Raw genomic sequence first — 16,790 nt, forward strand, 5'->3', positions numbered from 1 at the left:
GTTATTCAAAACAGTAACCACCTCTCCAAGAGGCTGACGTACTTTCACTGGTGACTGCCACAGTAGTCAAGGGAGCAACAGTGGTTGAGAATAACAATCCAACCTGAAAGACTAAAGATAATAAAGAAGACCAAAATAACTCGATTGAGAGCCTACTAGCTTGGCTTTTTCACCAGTAAATGAATTATGAACTGTACAGTGCTATATATTGCAAGCTAGGCAAAATAAGTGTGAATGTATTATACTGTATGTTTATAGCCCTGTCAGCCCTATCTGCCATGCAGCAGAGAAGGTTATTATACAAAACTACAGTATGGATGTCAGTAAGGTCACTGCAGTAAATTGGTTTAGTCTCATGAGAACTACCGGCCATGAGATTTAAACCACATCATTACTGGTGGTATATATTTTAATGCACACTATCCATCAGTCCATCAAGCAGCTGGAGGAAACACATTAAAACACTACACGAACAGGACAACCAGGACAAATGTTTAAATATAACAGGTTAAGATGTGTGATGTAGATTTTAACTCAGAGCCTCCTCATGTGTCAGGTGTGTGTACTAGTAATCTTCAAAGGCTGCAATTCAACTGAACTTCTTCTGACTTTGTGGTTTGTTCATTTCACACAGATTCATTAAACTGTCTGTCTGCTTGTGTATTTCTAGGTTTTGTGTACACCGGTAAAGTCTTTTATTGAAAGAAACAGTTGGAGAGAGAGAGAAGAATAAACCTCATTTTAGCATGACCATTGCCAATTTGAACAAGACCCAATAAGTCTGTATTAAGGGGCACTCGCTTGAGGATTAAGAGGCCCCTTAATTGAGTTTAGCCTACCAGGATGAGAATCAATAGGCTGCAGAGAGGTAATAAAAATTTAGATACTTTGCCTGCCAACACTAAAGTAAACTTTAGGAATCAGACTTCACTTCAAATTTTGCAGAACTTCTTAAATTACTTTTGACCACCTTTAAAGGAAGGCAGGAATTCCCCTATAAGGATATCACAAAGTATCACACTCATTACAGTTTATGAGTGCACTTTGAAGAATTTGTAGAATCATGAAAACACTCTTGTGGTTCATGTGCTTCAGGTGTGCAAATTGCTCATGTTCTGTAATGATGAAATATGAGGGTTGGATTCATCATAGGGATAATAATATATATCAAAATTCACACCGTGAAATATTGTGATCCCCAGTGTAATTTCAGGGAATTCTCACTAAAGGCTGTACATGAACACAAACATGAACAGTGCAGATAAATGGGCTCAGTATAATGGAAAGTAAGCAGAACCAGGAAGTGTTGAGTAAGGGCTCATCTTTTCCTCGCATGATATCTTAAATCAGTTGAGAGATTGCGTCAGTGGAAGTGCTCATTACAGCCATACGAGGGAAGATATTCTATAGTGGCTCCTATATGAGGTACTAGCAACAAGCAAACAAAGACATATTAATCAGACCATATTCTTAATTTGTTTCTTAAAGGGAAAGCTTGTTCAGTTATGTCTGTGTTTCCCCTTCGAAGAATGTCAGACACCTGCTGTGATAGAAGTTACGCAAGTAAAATCCTCTCAGATGGAGTCTTTTGGGACAAAATCTTATCAAATTGAGATCCGATGTCTGGTGCATACGTACAGAATTTGGGGCTTCATGACATCAGGGTGAACGCTGCTTCAGTGTGGAAAACCTCTGCGTGCTTTTATTGACAACAGCTGCATTGCAACCAAAGCCAGACATGCAGTCGACCTGCAGCAAAAAGCTGCTGAGAAACTCTGTTGTTTTTGTCCTGAGCAGATGTGAAGGGTTTTCTAAATGAGGTGTTACAAGGCAGACACAACAAGACGATGTTGTGTCTTGTTGTGTCTGCTCCTTGGTATCACACTGCTATGCCAACTGAACCATGTCATTATAAAAAGGATAGAAGTTTGTTATTCAGAGAAACTACACACATCCCAATAAGGGAAAAGCAACAGAGTTGATTTTATGTTTCCATTTGACCAAACCCTAGAAAACTAATATAGCTTATTCTTTTTTTCCCTTTGCATCTAAGAATAAAATAACACGGTTGACAGTATCAAACTTTTAATCAAATATGGTCTGGTGTCATTATTTCTTCTCTTATGTATAGACACTTTCAATTTTAATTTCAAAATATAATTAAGAAAGTTATTAACAGGCCAGTGTGCAGGGTCACAGTTAACCACACTGGTTAAAAGAGCCAGAAGGTCAAGTCCAGGTCTTTCCGTTATGGTGTGTGTTTGTGCGTGTGTGTATGTATGAGTGCATAGCAACAATCAGAAGGCCAGTATATGGCAAGAAACAGTTTTTTATTATATTTCAGAATGACAAATAGTTATGGACATTACTTTTGTTGTTTCAATACACAAGCAAATCTGTATGGACAATCATTAGGTAGATGAAAACCAAATAAAATAATTTGTACACATATTTTACAATACATACTGTAGTTCCTCACTGGCTAAAGCAATATGCATTATGCAGGAAGGTATTGCTATTCATATAGTACAGCTAATTACAGTTGATATGAAAAAAAGCAAAAAAATAAGTTATTTAAATATCAATTACATATACAGAATGTGCAACTTCTGCTAAGCATTTCATATATGTAATTAAGAATTTATTTTTTAAGACTGCTAAAACAAATTGGAAGTGAGTAACTGGAACAGGTTAACTCGTGAATAGTTATTAAACTTGGCATTGGGAACTCAATACTAAAGTAAAATACCAGCATAACCCACTGAAACCCTTTACAATACCTGACAACAAATGTCCATTTATGGACCTGTGAACAAAATGTAGCCAATTTCGCCTATAAAAACAGCTGGATTTACCCTCTAAAGTGCATTTACAGTGTCAGTATTTTCATTCTTTACAAAACACTTCTTGGGTCTTTTACTTTTTTTTGATAACGACCCCCTTTCTTATCCCAGAGCACCACTTTGATTGAAGAGAAAAAAGGCATCAAACATCTATCTATCAAGTGCCCACTGCAAAAAAAAAAAAAAAAAAAAAAAAAAAAAAAAAAATCCTAATTTTAGCAATATCAAATTTTCAAATATGAAACCCATGGAATAAGTCTTCAGATCAGTTCTGGCTGTGTAAGATGGAACTTCACTGTTAGAAATAAGAGGGAAAAAACACAAACAAGGAATATTTGTTAGCTCCATTTCATGCAAAGTGTGCAAAATGAAAGATGATATTCTGGTTGTTTTCAGTTTTGTTTTTGGCCCAAAGGTTTCATAACAGGCTGACCCAACTCAGTGTTTCCCTGATTTTCAAGACTAGGTAGTGTCCTTGTGTATGCTGATCTTGGAAGTCAGCTTTTCACCTGATGTGCCAGTCTGTCTTTATACCGTCTGTTATCACCGCGTTTAACAAGTCCAATTAGTAATTTCAGACTAGCATTGATTATAGTTATAATCTGCTTTTTTAAAAAAAAGTCCCAAACAGCTTATTATCCAGCTATAAATCAAATTTCTCAACACTGTAACCAAAGTGTAGACAGTCCAATAAATTCCAGATAAGACAGCCCAGATGTCAGCTGTGTCTTTGGAACATCTCTGTTTTCTCCTCCCACCCAGTCCCTCAGCCCTCTGCATGGAACGTGTACAATAAATGTGTGTGTGTGTTGAACAGGGTGTTGGGATGTTCAAAAAGGAGACAACGTCTGTGTCGTTTCTGGGCTTCACAAATACAGAAACCATAATCACTCAGAAGCATGTTCTGTGGTCCACAAACATGTGCATCACAGAAATAATCTGGCTGAGTGTGTGCATATGTGTGTGTGTGTTTGTGTGTGAATTACCATGTTTGTATTGTTCATAAAATCTATGTCTCGATTATTTTTCAGACTTGGACACATTCAGAACAAAAAGGCTTGCACAGTTCAGCCTCAGTCATGGTATGGTATAGTCAATACTATATTTTCTATTCACCATATCTATTCATTTATAATGGTAAGGCAACGTAAAATGTGCTTTGATACACAGGGAATGTATTGTTGCTATGAAAGCTGATGGAGATATATATATACATATACATATATATATATATGTATATATATATAGGTATGTATAGGAGCAGCGTGTGCATCCAAGATACGCAGTGAAATAGAACATACAGTATAATATGAAATATAAAGGTGTGATGTCAGCATTTTCAGCTTAGAAATGACTGAGAGCTGGCCTCAAAATAAGGCTGCAACATTCAAAAAGGCAAACACACATTTTAACATAAAATCATTTTAAAATTAAGATATGCGTTATGCTATAATACAGAAACATGATACAAAATAAGCCATTTGCAATCTCAAAACCACCAGTTATTCATCGTTGCTGTATGTGTTTAGTTGATTAAAAGTCCAGATGCTGAATGAGTTCTGTCAGTCATTGTGAACCTATTAGTGGGAATGAAATCTTGAATGAGTAGGAAATCACTTTGGCCGAGCTACGTCCTTAAAAAGACCCTCAGATAATTGTTGCCTTGCCATACAAGATGAATATGAAGCACTTATGAAATCTGCAGGAAATAAACTGTCTTTCTGTATTTTAAAAAACACATTGATCCTACAAAAGAGTGTGCTGTCTTCCTTAAAGGCAGATCCAAGTCTTTATTTTAAGACTTTTGGGGGTGTCTTCAGATTGAAAGCTATCCCACAGAATGAGTCTACAGTCTTTTTTTAAAAAGGCATCTGATATCTTGTATTGGCTTTCAGGATAAACTCCTCGTCGCCGTAAACATTTGAGAAAAGACAGGGTGATAAAGAGACAAAATCAGAGAGCAGGCTAGCTCACTTTGAGTCTTTTGACACGTGCGAGACAAGAAGCACTATAGTGCTGTGGTCACTTGCGAGGTTGTTCAGTCCCGTGGCCACTTTGCCCTTGGCCACCTATTGGCCATTTTTAAATGAGATGGTACTGACCAGTGAGTTGATACCTGTTATCCAACCTGATTTCACCAACAATGTTAGGACTGCACCTCTCTGTGTGCGCTGACCAATCGTGCCTCACTGATCAGCCGGCGGGCGTGTCTTTCATCCCGCACCCCCGCCTCCCACACGCTGCTCTCTGTTAACAAGGCCACACGGCTCAGCGTGTCAATTCCTGCCCCTGCCAGAGATGTGGTGTACATGGGCAGGCCGATGGAGACGAGCCAATCAGAGACTGTGCTGATGTTACCTGAGGGCAGAGGCTTCCGGCACATCTCTGTCAAACCTCCAGAGGGGATCTAAGGGACACATTGGGATAAAAAGATATTAGTTATAGTTGCTCTACTGAATAGGGGTGACATAACAGTAGAGGTTTTCAAATTTTGGGGCAATTTCAGTAAAGAAAACTATGTTTCTGAAAGCATTTTTTAGGACAAATCATGTTTTGGGGGTAGAGATAAGTCACTTTTAGGCTACTTATAACAGTAATAAAACAACAATTTCCTTTGCAAGTACATCTCCACATTTAGCAGGATCGTTGGATATTCTATGATGGCGCCACAAAGAATATGTGTCACAACTGTTCCAGCCTGCACTGTTTTATAGGAAAGTCTGGCTCTATAATTCCAAAAATTGTTCCAGTCTTTTCTCCACTAATATGAAAAAGTCAGGACAGGCAGAGCTGTTTCCTTACAGCCATGCGGTGTTGTTTGCGGAGCTCTTTGACTCGGAGCTGGTCCATGGTGGAGGCTACATCCTTGACGGGCTGCTCCAAGTCCTCGGAGTAACGTTGCACCAACGGCTGGGGGATGCCACATCGGCCATGCTGGAGGACAAGAATGAGAGAGACGCATTGGAGATGACTATGGAAAGAGGAATATATTCAGACCATATGAATCATATAAACCATAAATGTCAGATCATTTGACACGTCAAAAAAAAAAAAAAAAATCAGGAAAATCCAGACGGGTGCCAAATTAAAGGAAAAACCTGAATAAATGAGTGCAGAAACATAACGAACGCAGATGCTTCCACACAGGTGCACTGCATGGTACAATTAAACAATTAACATGCAATCATACTCTGTGGCCTGCATGAAAATACTGAGCAGGCCCAGTTGATTTTGATTTTGTCTCAAGATGGCAAGAGGAAAAGATCCAAGTGACTTTGAAAGAGGATTCATTATTGGGGCACAGATGGCAGGAGCTTCAGTCACAAAGACTGCTCAACTGGCTGGTGTATCAATAGGAACAGTAACTAAAGTGACATCTGCATTTAGATCTATGGGAAACACATCAGTAAATAGGGTCGGAAATTGTGATTGACAGCGCACATTTGATGATCATGATGCTCGTGCATTAGTGTAATATGTAAAGAGAAACAGAAGAGCAACTCTTCCTCAGGTGACTGAGAATGCCAATGCAGGATGTGATCAGACTGTGTCTGCAAGAACAGTCTGTCGACAATTACATAGAGAGGGATATTATAGTAGGTTTGCAGTGCATAAACCCTTCATTACCAAGATGAATGAACATTTGAGAGTTTAGTGGTGCAAAAACCATAGACACTGGTCTACAGAGATGTGGAAAAAAGTGATATGGTCAGATGAGTCATCCTTCACCATATTCTCGACAAGTTGGTGAGTACACGTGTGGCGTATGCCAAGAGAATGATACAGGCCTGAATGCTTGACCCCTACAGTGAGGGCATCCAGTGGCTCTGTTATGCTGGGGGGGCATTTTGCTGGCATAGTTTGGGTCCACTTGTTCCCTTAGAGGGAAGGGTCACTGCAAATCAATACAAAGTTGTTCTGAATGATCACCTTTATACTATGATGAAACATTTCTGTCCTGATGGGAATGGTCTCTTTCAGGATGACAATGCTCACATCCATAGGGCACGAGGCATCACTGAATGGTTTGATGAGTATGAAAATTATTTGAATCATATGCTATGGCCTAACACCTATGGACCTTTGGACGGATGTGTTAGACAGCGCTCTCCACCACCATCATCAAACCACCAAATGAGGAAATATCTTTTAGAATAATGGTGTTCATCCCTCCAGTAGAGTTCAGAGACTTGTAGAATTAATGCCAAGATGCACTGAAGCTGTTCTGGCGGCACAGGTGGCCCAATACCTTACTAAGACACTTTATATTGTTTTTCCTTTGTCAACCATCTTTATAAAGCCAAGACACTAAAAAAAAGTAGACACTATAGTTTAACTCAGTGTATTTTAAACAACCCCATACCCTAATCCCTCCTTTCACTAGTGCTTAAAGTACACACTATGTCATGTTTTGTGTGCAATTCCTTGCTGTGCATTTTTGTTAACACAATTTAATAGTATCTTGTTTTACACTAAAATGGATTTAGATAGAGGAAAGAAGGAAATATATGGGATGTCAAAATTTGGATTTTATCAGCAGTGACTTGGGGAAGAACAAAAGCAGGGCTAGAAACCTGTGCTGAACATTTTGAACATGTTTGCTTGTTCTCCCTCTCTTTGTGCAGACACCCGGAGCGATGGCTGGTTTCCAAGCAAGGCCTGGTTTTGGTTGGCCAAACCGGACCGGAGGTTTTTTGAGGATGAAAGGGTGGGTGGATGGAGGAAAGGATCTCTCCGGAGAGTCGGATGGAGAGCAGGTCATACAGACAAAAACCCTGTCTGACTAACCCATTGCACTTCCTGGAATACATGGAGCCCTTAGAGGCCTCTGGGCAGCCAATGATCAACTAGGTTTTAGGTTTCATTATGCCTAGGGCTGGATAATGTTTGGAATTTCTCAATGTTGATGCCATGATAATTCAATTACACAATGCTATGGACATATTTTGGTCAGTACCAAGGTTCGATACCCAGCCCTTACTTAGTCTACCAAAATGGAAGGAACCATTTACCAATTTTATAGGTTGTATGACCTTTGACATGATTCACAAATGACTGCATTAATGCTTGTGCAGACTCAAACCCTAGATGTTGCTACTACAGCAGCAGTGAACCTCTTATGTCTCTGCCAATCCACTTATGACTAATAGGAATCCAGCAGAGTTGTGCTGTGGTCTTGCGCACTGTTTCTCACCTCATTCCTTGATGCATCTGTATGTTAAGTGTGAGTATGTGATGTTTTCCTGTCAGCCTCAGGGGCTCCAACATGTTACAAGGGGCCCAGCCTGGGGTCTGGCGAGTGGCAGAGGGTTTTATAACCTCATCTGCCTTTAGTGGGATTCAGCCCGTAAACTTAACAGACTGAACCGCATCATAGTAGGACTCAGCCCACAGTCTTTCTCCCTCAGCTCCAGGCAGCGTATTTATTATTGTGCATACACACACACACACAGACACACACACACACACCCTTACTCACAATTAATGTGCCTGCATACAGTCAGGTATTTGCATACATAAAGAACACACAAACTGCAGACTATTAGTGTCTATTTTTAAACCAAACAAATTCCAAAGCAAGCCACTGATGTTGTTGGCCTAAACACAGAGCAATTTGGACCCAAGTTGCAGTCAAATTATGACTGAGTTAAGTTAGGCATGTTACGATGCTAAACCAAAAGAGCCTGACGCCAGACAAGTATAGCTCCGAGGTGTTTTGAAGACCCATTTTCTCTTTAACCATGGAAATATGACTTTATATGTTTCTGTTCTGTTGGCTGAGATGTGGTGTTTAATGGAATTCCTCACCTCATCTCTGTACCTTAGTGTACGCACATATATTTTAATTATTAGCATGAAAACTTATATGAGCATGTACTAAAAGTTTAAAATGATCAATTACTGAAGGAATCAAGTTTGGAAGTTTTTGAATTTTCAATAATATGTTTGAAGAGTATGAAGGTGTATTAAGTGAATACATCTGTGTACTTCATAACTTCATTCAACAGAACCAAAAGTCATGCCAAATATAATTTGTAATCACATATCTGAGGTGATTTTTCTTGTCTTATATTCTGATTAAGGACACTTTGCTAACCTTGTCGGAGTAGGGCTCCTCTGTAAGATCGATGCCCTCAGCCTCCAGCCGTTGTTCCAGCAGGGTGAAAAGGTCAGGGCTCATCTTAGTATGGGAAACCTTCCTTGCAACAGCTACCTTGCCCCCCAGGTCTGAGAGCCATGGAGGCGGCACTGTTGGTGGGCTGCCTGACTCATCTCCCATGGATGAGGCTGATGAGGTGGCACAGGGGCTGGTGGGGGTGCTCGGGGTCTTAGCAGGCAGAGCCGGGGCACTGGGGCTGCTACTGCTGCTGCGGATTATGGGGCTACTGGGGTGAGAACGAGTGAGGGAGTGGGTAGGGGAGGGAATGGGAGATGGAGAGGAGGGCAGGGAGAGAGGGGGGTGCCGAAGGCCGTTGGCTAGTCTTTCTTTAGACTTCTTGGCAGGAACAGGAGGAGGGACTGGAGGCTTTTTGGGGTGAGTCCGGATGACCCTCTCCCCACTTGCATTAGAGTCAGGGGGGCTTGGAGTAGGACTGGAGAGGGGCTCTGGAGGGATGGGGTACTGGGTGGTGGGACAAGGGGGACGCAGAGGCAGTTGTGAGGGCACGGGCGGTCTGTCGGCCCTTCCTTTAGGGCTCACTGTTGGGGTTCCGTTCTGAGCTGGGGAACCCTCATCTCTACAGACCTTGATTGGGCTACTGTTGCTCGATTTGGGACCTTCCTTCGTGGGTTTAACCTCAACACTCAGATCCTTTCTCTGCTCAAACTTCTGCTCCCAGTGCAGATCTCCCAGAGAGTGGGAGCGTTTCCAGGGTCCAGTGGGCTGTGGGGGTCCATCTAAGTCCTCACAGCTACGACTGGCTGGGATGGGGGACTGTCTTTGGGCTTTGCGCAGCCCTAGCAGGTTGAAACCCTTCAGGGAGGGCTTAATGAAGAAGCTTTTTGGGAACTTTGTACGCTGGTTCTTGCTGTTCTGTTGCAGAGCCTCTGTAGAAAGAGTCATGGGCAGCGTGGGGTAGTCCGGAGACTGAAGGCCTGCTGAAGAACGACTGGAACGGGAAGCCTTTCTGCTCTTACCTGCAAAATGAAAACATTCATCTTTTAAGTAGATATAAACATGTTCACCCAATTGTAACAAAATCCATTAACTTTAAAAAGCTTATGTTTTTTTCCTCTTTGGTGAAATACTAACGGAAAAGATTTCTTACTCTAACTACTACAACAATGACTTCTAATATAAAAATCTGGTCAATATTAATAGACTGTATGATTCAGCATTACTGTATTTTTTTGCCTTGGCTGCATTTCTCCACTGTTTTCTTTTTGTTTCCTTTGTTAGCTGTTCATTTTGGCAAACGTGGAGAAAACTGCTTTGGAGAAGGGCCATACATTTTACAGTTTTTTAGTTACATAATGCGCAAATGTTCTGTATCATGTCAGATTGCGTTAGTGGAAAACATGCTCACAATATCAATTATTTTTAACAATTTTGCCAGAGCCAAGTCATTTGGGAAAATAAACTACTCATACAGTATAATCATTATGTCCTTATTGTTCAAGGTTTATCTATTAACCACAGTCAAAAGCAGAAGAATGTTTATGAAGGAGGCGTGGGGTGCTCCTGGGATAAGCTAGCTCTTTGACTCCCCACCAAACAGGCTGATTTATTGTTGTCATAGCAGCAATCCCACGTATAGATATTTGGATGGGATACCTCAGAAATGCTGGAACAAAAGGCTGAAGCAACTTACCATCTATCCTTTGGCTAACAGAGTGAAATGGATGGATGAAATGGATGCATGCCACATAGTGTGGCTTGCCAAAGAGTTTATATGATGGGATGACAAAAAGAAGTTCAGTGGATGGAATACCATGAAATTTCTCAACAGTTCCCAGAAATTTCAAAAAAGTTGAATATCTTGGTGTTTGCTATGAACATTTAGGTACAAAGGATTATAATATTTCAGTTACTTTAATTACAATGCTTATATTCAGACAATGAGGTCTGCTTTAAAGTAAAACACCCTTCAAAATTTAAAATGCAACACAAATTCAGGTATCTGTGGCTATTTATTAAAATCTATTTGTTGGAACATCAGTAGTGATGTATATTCAATTCTTTGTTTATAGTGCTAGACTGTAGTGATATGAGACTGATTAAAGATACATGAAATATGGTGGTTTCAGATAAATAAAACATTCAATTGAACCTCGGGCTGTTTTTTTTTTTTTTTTTTAAACAGTAATTGTTTAAATTATCACCTTTAATTTTTTCAACTGACCAAAACATCCAAATAAACTGTTTAAATACATTAAATAATATATGCATATGAAAATGATGACTGAAAGTTGATAGACTACAGAAGTCATTTGATGATATGAGGAAGAGTAGTGATATCTATGCACAGGAAATTTTATCACACACATGTATGCTGAAGAATGACAAGATTAAAACAATTTACATGTTCAGGGCTCAACAGTGCAACTTACAGAGAACATTTTAAAGACATAATCTGTGTAATGATTTTAATTACATTCTTTCATTTAAATTTAAACTGAATATTTCCTTTTGATAATTCTCAACACTAATAAATATTCAGATTTAGAAATATTTATTAATGTACATTAACATATTAATGAATTTAGGTGTATGCACTGTGGAACCCTGAAACTGGAAGAGGAAATGCAGAATGTTTACTAAATGTTATGCAGCTGAGTTGTGAACAGCATTTAGTGGCATGGAAGGAAAAACAGACAGAAAAAGAGGCGAAACATAAAAATCAAGCAAGCAGCACCAGAGTCCTTTTTTAAGAGGTGGTTTTTATTCCACAACTTAAATCTCTACTGTGGCAGAATGCACACTTTACTGTTGAACTCTTGATGACACATACACACATAAAGGGGAACTCAGTAGTTACACTAGAAACCAACAGATAGAGAAAGAAGACAAACTTTGACAAAGCAGTGATTTATGAGTTATGAAGCTGTTAAAAAAGATGTTCTGTGTTGAAGAATGAGAGCATACAGTCTTATGCATGGAGAAAGAGCAGTCTCAAAAATAAACAAAAAAAAAAAAATCTCACAAATAAGACCTCAATAAACTTCTATAATCAGAACTCTCTTAGAATCTATGCACTACAATTTAAAAATATTTTCATCCACATCTTTTTTTAGGCACATACTGTATGGTTGTTTGTGCAATACAGTCACTATAAACACAAGGAAAGTGACATCTTGCAATGGTGTGAAGACAAGAGATTTAAATGGCAGCTGTGATCTGTTACCTGACTAGTACATTTGTTAAAACCTCATCAGCCTATAGAATCACCACTGAAAAAAAACCCAAAAACAGGCATTTATTGACATGCTACTCTGCAGGCTCTTTTTCTATATTAAAAAAACACTTAGCAGAAATACTCTATGAGCCCATTATCATCATCCTGGTATCGTTCTATCAGTCTTGCATCCACAGGCGGGAGAGCTGGGAATCTGAGTCCATGACTGGGCAGTGAGTTTGTTCTCATCAAAACAGTTCTGTGCATTGGGGAGGGACTCTCCCTTTGTGCATAGACTCCCAGCATTGTGGGGTGGACTAGGCTTAGTGGTCTGGGGCCTGGCTCCCTCTCAGTTACAACTGGACTTTGGCTCTGATGATACAGAATGCCTAAAAGATGGAAAGAGTGGTGAAGAAAGTGGAGTGAAAGGATAGTAACAGTTAAGAGTCTCTGAGTTGTCAAGGGGTTCTTTCTCTAGAGTACCCGTACTAAGGGGGTAAAGGTGGGTGCAGGTGAGGTTTTAGGGCTATGGAGGTATGGCAGCAAGAAGAGTTTTTTGATTGGCAGTTGCTGGTCCAGAGGAGTGAGAAGGGCGGGATGTTAGAATGCAGAAGCATGGCAAGAGATGGAGCAGAGGTGGAAGTCCACAGAGGAAAAATGCGAAGGAGTCACTGTGGCACTGGGACTACATGTAGGTTAAACCCACACTAGGCCTTAGCTAAGCTAATTCCCAGTGGGCCCTGGGTAACGGTGGTCAAGGCTAAGCAAAACTGTCATTACCATTCTCTAGGTTCTCATTGCTCTCGTAGCACCCGGAGTCCCGCGGGGAGTCTCCCACCAGACCCCGTCCCTCAGACAGCAGCTTCTCCTGGGAGCCTGACAGGCCGCTGCGCTCTGGGTCACTGCTGCCTGGAAACACAGAAAATTGCAACATCATTAAAATTAGGGTTGGATGTTTTCCCATTTCCTGTGACAAAATAATTTGAGCCATTATTCAGCCCGTGTAGACAGCTATGTTGATTAATTTAAATAGAAGTGTATCTGTCCCATCAGACACTAATGAGACAGAAAACTGAAAAAAATAAAAACATGGCCAAAAACACGTGCTGAGTAGAAAAGTCTTGAGATTTCTTACAACGAATGAAGTCGGATTTAATTTTGAAGTAGATTTTCATGCTGCCATTTTATCATGATTTTGCTGTACTTTAGCTGAAAAGTGTATCTAGGTAATATGGACCTTAATACTTTGTAACCACAGTTGGGTACTGAGGTTTGAAAAAGGCATCTTTGTTTCAATACCTATGAGTGACATGAGTTGATTTTCGTGAGAATTCCCAGTAAATACCAGCATTTGAATTTCCTATATTGAGCCCTAATCCAAATACAGGTAAGATGCATGTTTTATACAGCAAGGGAGTTTACTTAAGTTGGAATAATCACCCAAAGATGTTCTCAGTCATCGATACAACGTGTGTTACAACGTGTGTTGATACAACGATACAATATTTGTGTTTTGCTCAGTCTACTTACTGTCATACTCCTGTAGCAGCTCTACAGCAGTGAGCAGTACGGCTCTGTGCTGAGGGTCTCTGATGTTCAGTTCATCCAGGTCCTCCTCTTCCAGCAACTTGAACGTGTCCAGGTCCTCATAGCCATTGAACAGGAAAGTGGGCATGTGCTCCTGAATGACAGAAACGTCAGAGTTTTAAGTTTCTTTTGAGCAACTAGGAATAATAGTGTCTAAAGATTGAATATAAAAATACACTAAAGAAAAATATACTTTGGACCTGAGTCATGAGACCAGTGACAACAACTTTGGAAGCATAGAATGCACAGTTCACAAAGATAGAGGTGAGGTAGGGAGAAAAAAATCAGTAGGATACACATTGTCATCTGCTCATAATTTCCTATCCACATCATGTATTTTTAAACCAGTGGTGAGTCAAATCTAAACTGCCATTTTTATTTTCAGATGGCATATAATCACGTTAAACCATGGCTAATTCAGTTACGGCTGCGTCAGCTGTCAACACGCTTTAATAGGGCATAAACTTTGTCATGTTGACAGGCATATAAAAGTGAGTTGTATCAACCTTAGCCAGTTAGCTGAACTAATCAAGTAATAGCCTGGAGTATGTGCCCACAATCCCAAGCTGCTTTAGCTGTGCCCAAAATGGCAAAAAGGACTTGAAAGGGAAACCCACCAATGTAAATGTGGGGACATGAAGAACTGAAGGTGGAGACGATTACATCAAAGTAGCCTTCCACCACAGAAGGCCAAGTTTTACACACAAACACACACCAAAGCTAGTTACTCTAACCACTTTGCTATCTAGAGAGGGCGCTAACAAAGACGGAAAGTTTAAGATCTGGAAACGCCCTGTGTTAATGCACAGTCAGCTGACACTATCATCCAAAGCACTTATAACTACTTTTCCACTTTGAATATTGCTGGGCTTCTACGTTTGTGTGACCCACACACTTTGTTGGAAGAATACATAGACTGTGTGTCACCAGTAAGACCATCAATTACAATGGTGGAGTCCACTGCAGAGAACTGTGTGTTTTTGTTCTATTTCTGCTGGATGAGGTAGGACTAAACAAAGCACCAACCAACACAAACATAGGCAACCGTGTCTTCTCACTCACAGCATCCTTTGTCTTTTTGGCCAGTCAGAAACCTAAACATGTTCCAAATCCAGAAACTATTTGGTAGAGCATCCAGCAGCCAAAACTTACAAGGATGTGGAGATTTACACTTAACATTTACAAGCAGGCACAGGTCATATCCGTTAAACACTTTGGATTGCCAGTTAGCATGTCCAAAAGTAGTAAAGAAGCTCTACTCTTTACACCTGATGATAAGGAGCTTCATCAGGAGATTATAACACACACAAAGGTTTAGATTTATAATGTTAATTATAAAAAAAGTTTTTTACTTGGATATGTGATTTTTGGAATTAAGACAGACACCAAGTCAACAATATTAAAATAAAAATAAATTTATTAGCAGTAATGTTTTTTATTCTGTTTAATGTTTTGTCAAGGTTTGATTAAGATTGATTGATTGACTGGAATTATTTTTTACTCTTTCAGAGTAAAGGGCACAAAGTAAGGTACAGAACAGTAAGAGAAGTTAACATACCTGCTAAAGAATGTGCACAGGTCTCAAACTGGAAACTCTAAAATGTTCTACATGTGTTTAGTCTAACTTGCCCACACCAGGAATCCGGTGGTGACTTAGGTAAGGCTGTAACATTAATAACGTGCTCTAGATCTTTACTCTGTGACTTGACCATTAATCTGGGCCGAGACAAAATGGGCAACTCGCAGAGTCTCTTTTTCTATTTTGGGAAGTGAGGCTTGCTGGCTGCCTGAGTGGGAGGAGATGATATCACGCTCACAGCGACGTGTAGGTTTTTATGAAAGATGCGAGTTCTTTGTTAGGGCGTGGCTGTGAGAATGTGGGTGTTAATGTTTATGCATCTATGTCACATCAAATGTCCTGTGCCATACAGCCTGTAATTGCCTACACTGTATTTATCTCTGCGTGTCTGCAAATGTGTTTTCATCACATTTGGCTAAAACAATATTTTCATTTACTTCTTATAATTTGTTTTCTCCTACTTAGATGCCAAATGGGTGGGATTCCTCAGGTTGGACGAGACTTTTGCAACAATGCTTTAAATCCAACCTATTCGGCAGCAGTGTAGGGCAATTCTGTTCTAAATCTGGCATGTCTGGTTTTTTACCTTGAGGTTAATACGCTCCAGCAGCTCTTCCACAGAGGTTGGCTTGGGCGGTCGGCCCTTCCTCCTCCTCCTCACTGGCCTTTTGGGCTTCTCCTCCTCCTCACTCAGCACGTCCACATAGATGAACTTGAAGGTGCCCACTTTGTTGTTCAGCAGGCCCATCCATGTTCCCATGGGTGGCTTACTGATGATGTCAATCACATCACCGCGCTGGATGACAAAGAAAAAAAATACAGAAGAGTGGCCTGACTTTGGCATTTACGTTTTGACCTTGTTGACCCTGAACAGTTAAAGTAAATTCTCTGCTCCCCATCGAAGCTCCCGATTGGTCTGATGTAGCAGCTCTTTGGCCAAAAGAACACTTTGGTTGCATTCAGTAGTTCTTAAGTATCAATATGTTTAATAAATAAATAAAGGTTCAAGTTCTAATGTGTTCTATTCATCATCATACAGTTTCCATGAAGTGTAATCACATCTGTGAATCCTGCTCCACTGCAGGATTCACAGATGTTCACAGACCGTTAACTGTGGGTCATTAGAGATACCTTCTTTTGTGGAGTCTTTTAGAGTTATAAAGCTGTGTGAATTTAACTCAAATCACAAGTTTATACAGAGTAGCTGTGCCCATGTCACAAAGTACCTTCAGTTTGAGGGAGTCAGTGTCGTAGGGGCTGGGAGTGAAGTCAGTGTGGACTCGGGCACGACCACAGAATGGTCCTCTATAAGGTGGCTCCTCGTCATCACCATCCTCTGACTTCACACTTTCTCTGTTGCTGGCTGACGAGTCGGTAGTGCTCACAGTCTGACCACCTGGACACAAACACACACATGGACATTTATATAAACTATAAAATGACTGC

General features: G+C 40.3%; 1 protein-coding gene across 6 annotated transcripts in view; it reads right to left on the reverse strand.

The window, feature by feature from the left end:
* Positions 1-2,311: 2,311 nt before the first annotated feature.
* Positions 2,312-16,790, reverse strand: part of sash1a (SAM and SH3 domain containing 1a) — a 244,693-nt gene continuing 230,214 nt past the window's right edge. For all 6 annotated transcript variants that reach the window (XM_067573098.1, XM_067573095.1, XM_067573094.1 and 3 more), the window contains 7 exons: positions 16,571-16,740; positions 15,931-16,140; positions 13,709-13,859; positions 12,959-13,087; positions 8,941-9,980; positions 5,646-5,777; positions 2,312-5,250 (listed from right to left, as the gene is read on the reverse strand). In XM_067573098.1, the coding sequence (XP_067429199.1) occupies positions 4,990-5,250; positions 5,646-5,777; positions 8,941-9,980; positions 12,959-13,087; positions 13,709-13,859; positions 15,931-16,140; positions 16,571-16,740 (2,093 nt within the window). In that variant the 3' untranslated portion in view covers positions 2,312-4,989. The remainder of the gene's footprint in view (positions 5,251-5,645; positions 5,778-8,940; positions 9,981-12,958; positions 13,088-13,708; positions 13,860-15,930; positions 16,141-16,570; positions 16,741-16,790) is intronic.

This window comes from Thunnus thynnus, chromosome 18 (assembly GCF_963924715.1).
Source record: "Thunnus thynnus chromosome 18, fThuThy2.1, whole genome shotgun sequence".
NCBI classification, from domain to species: Eukaryota; Metazoa; Chordata; class Actinopteri; order Scombriformes; family Scombridae; genus Thunnus; species Thunnus thynnus.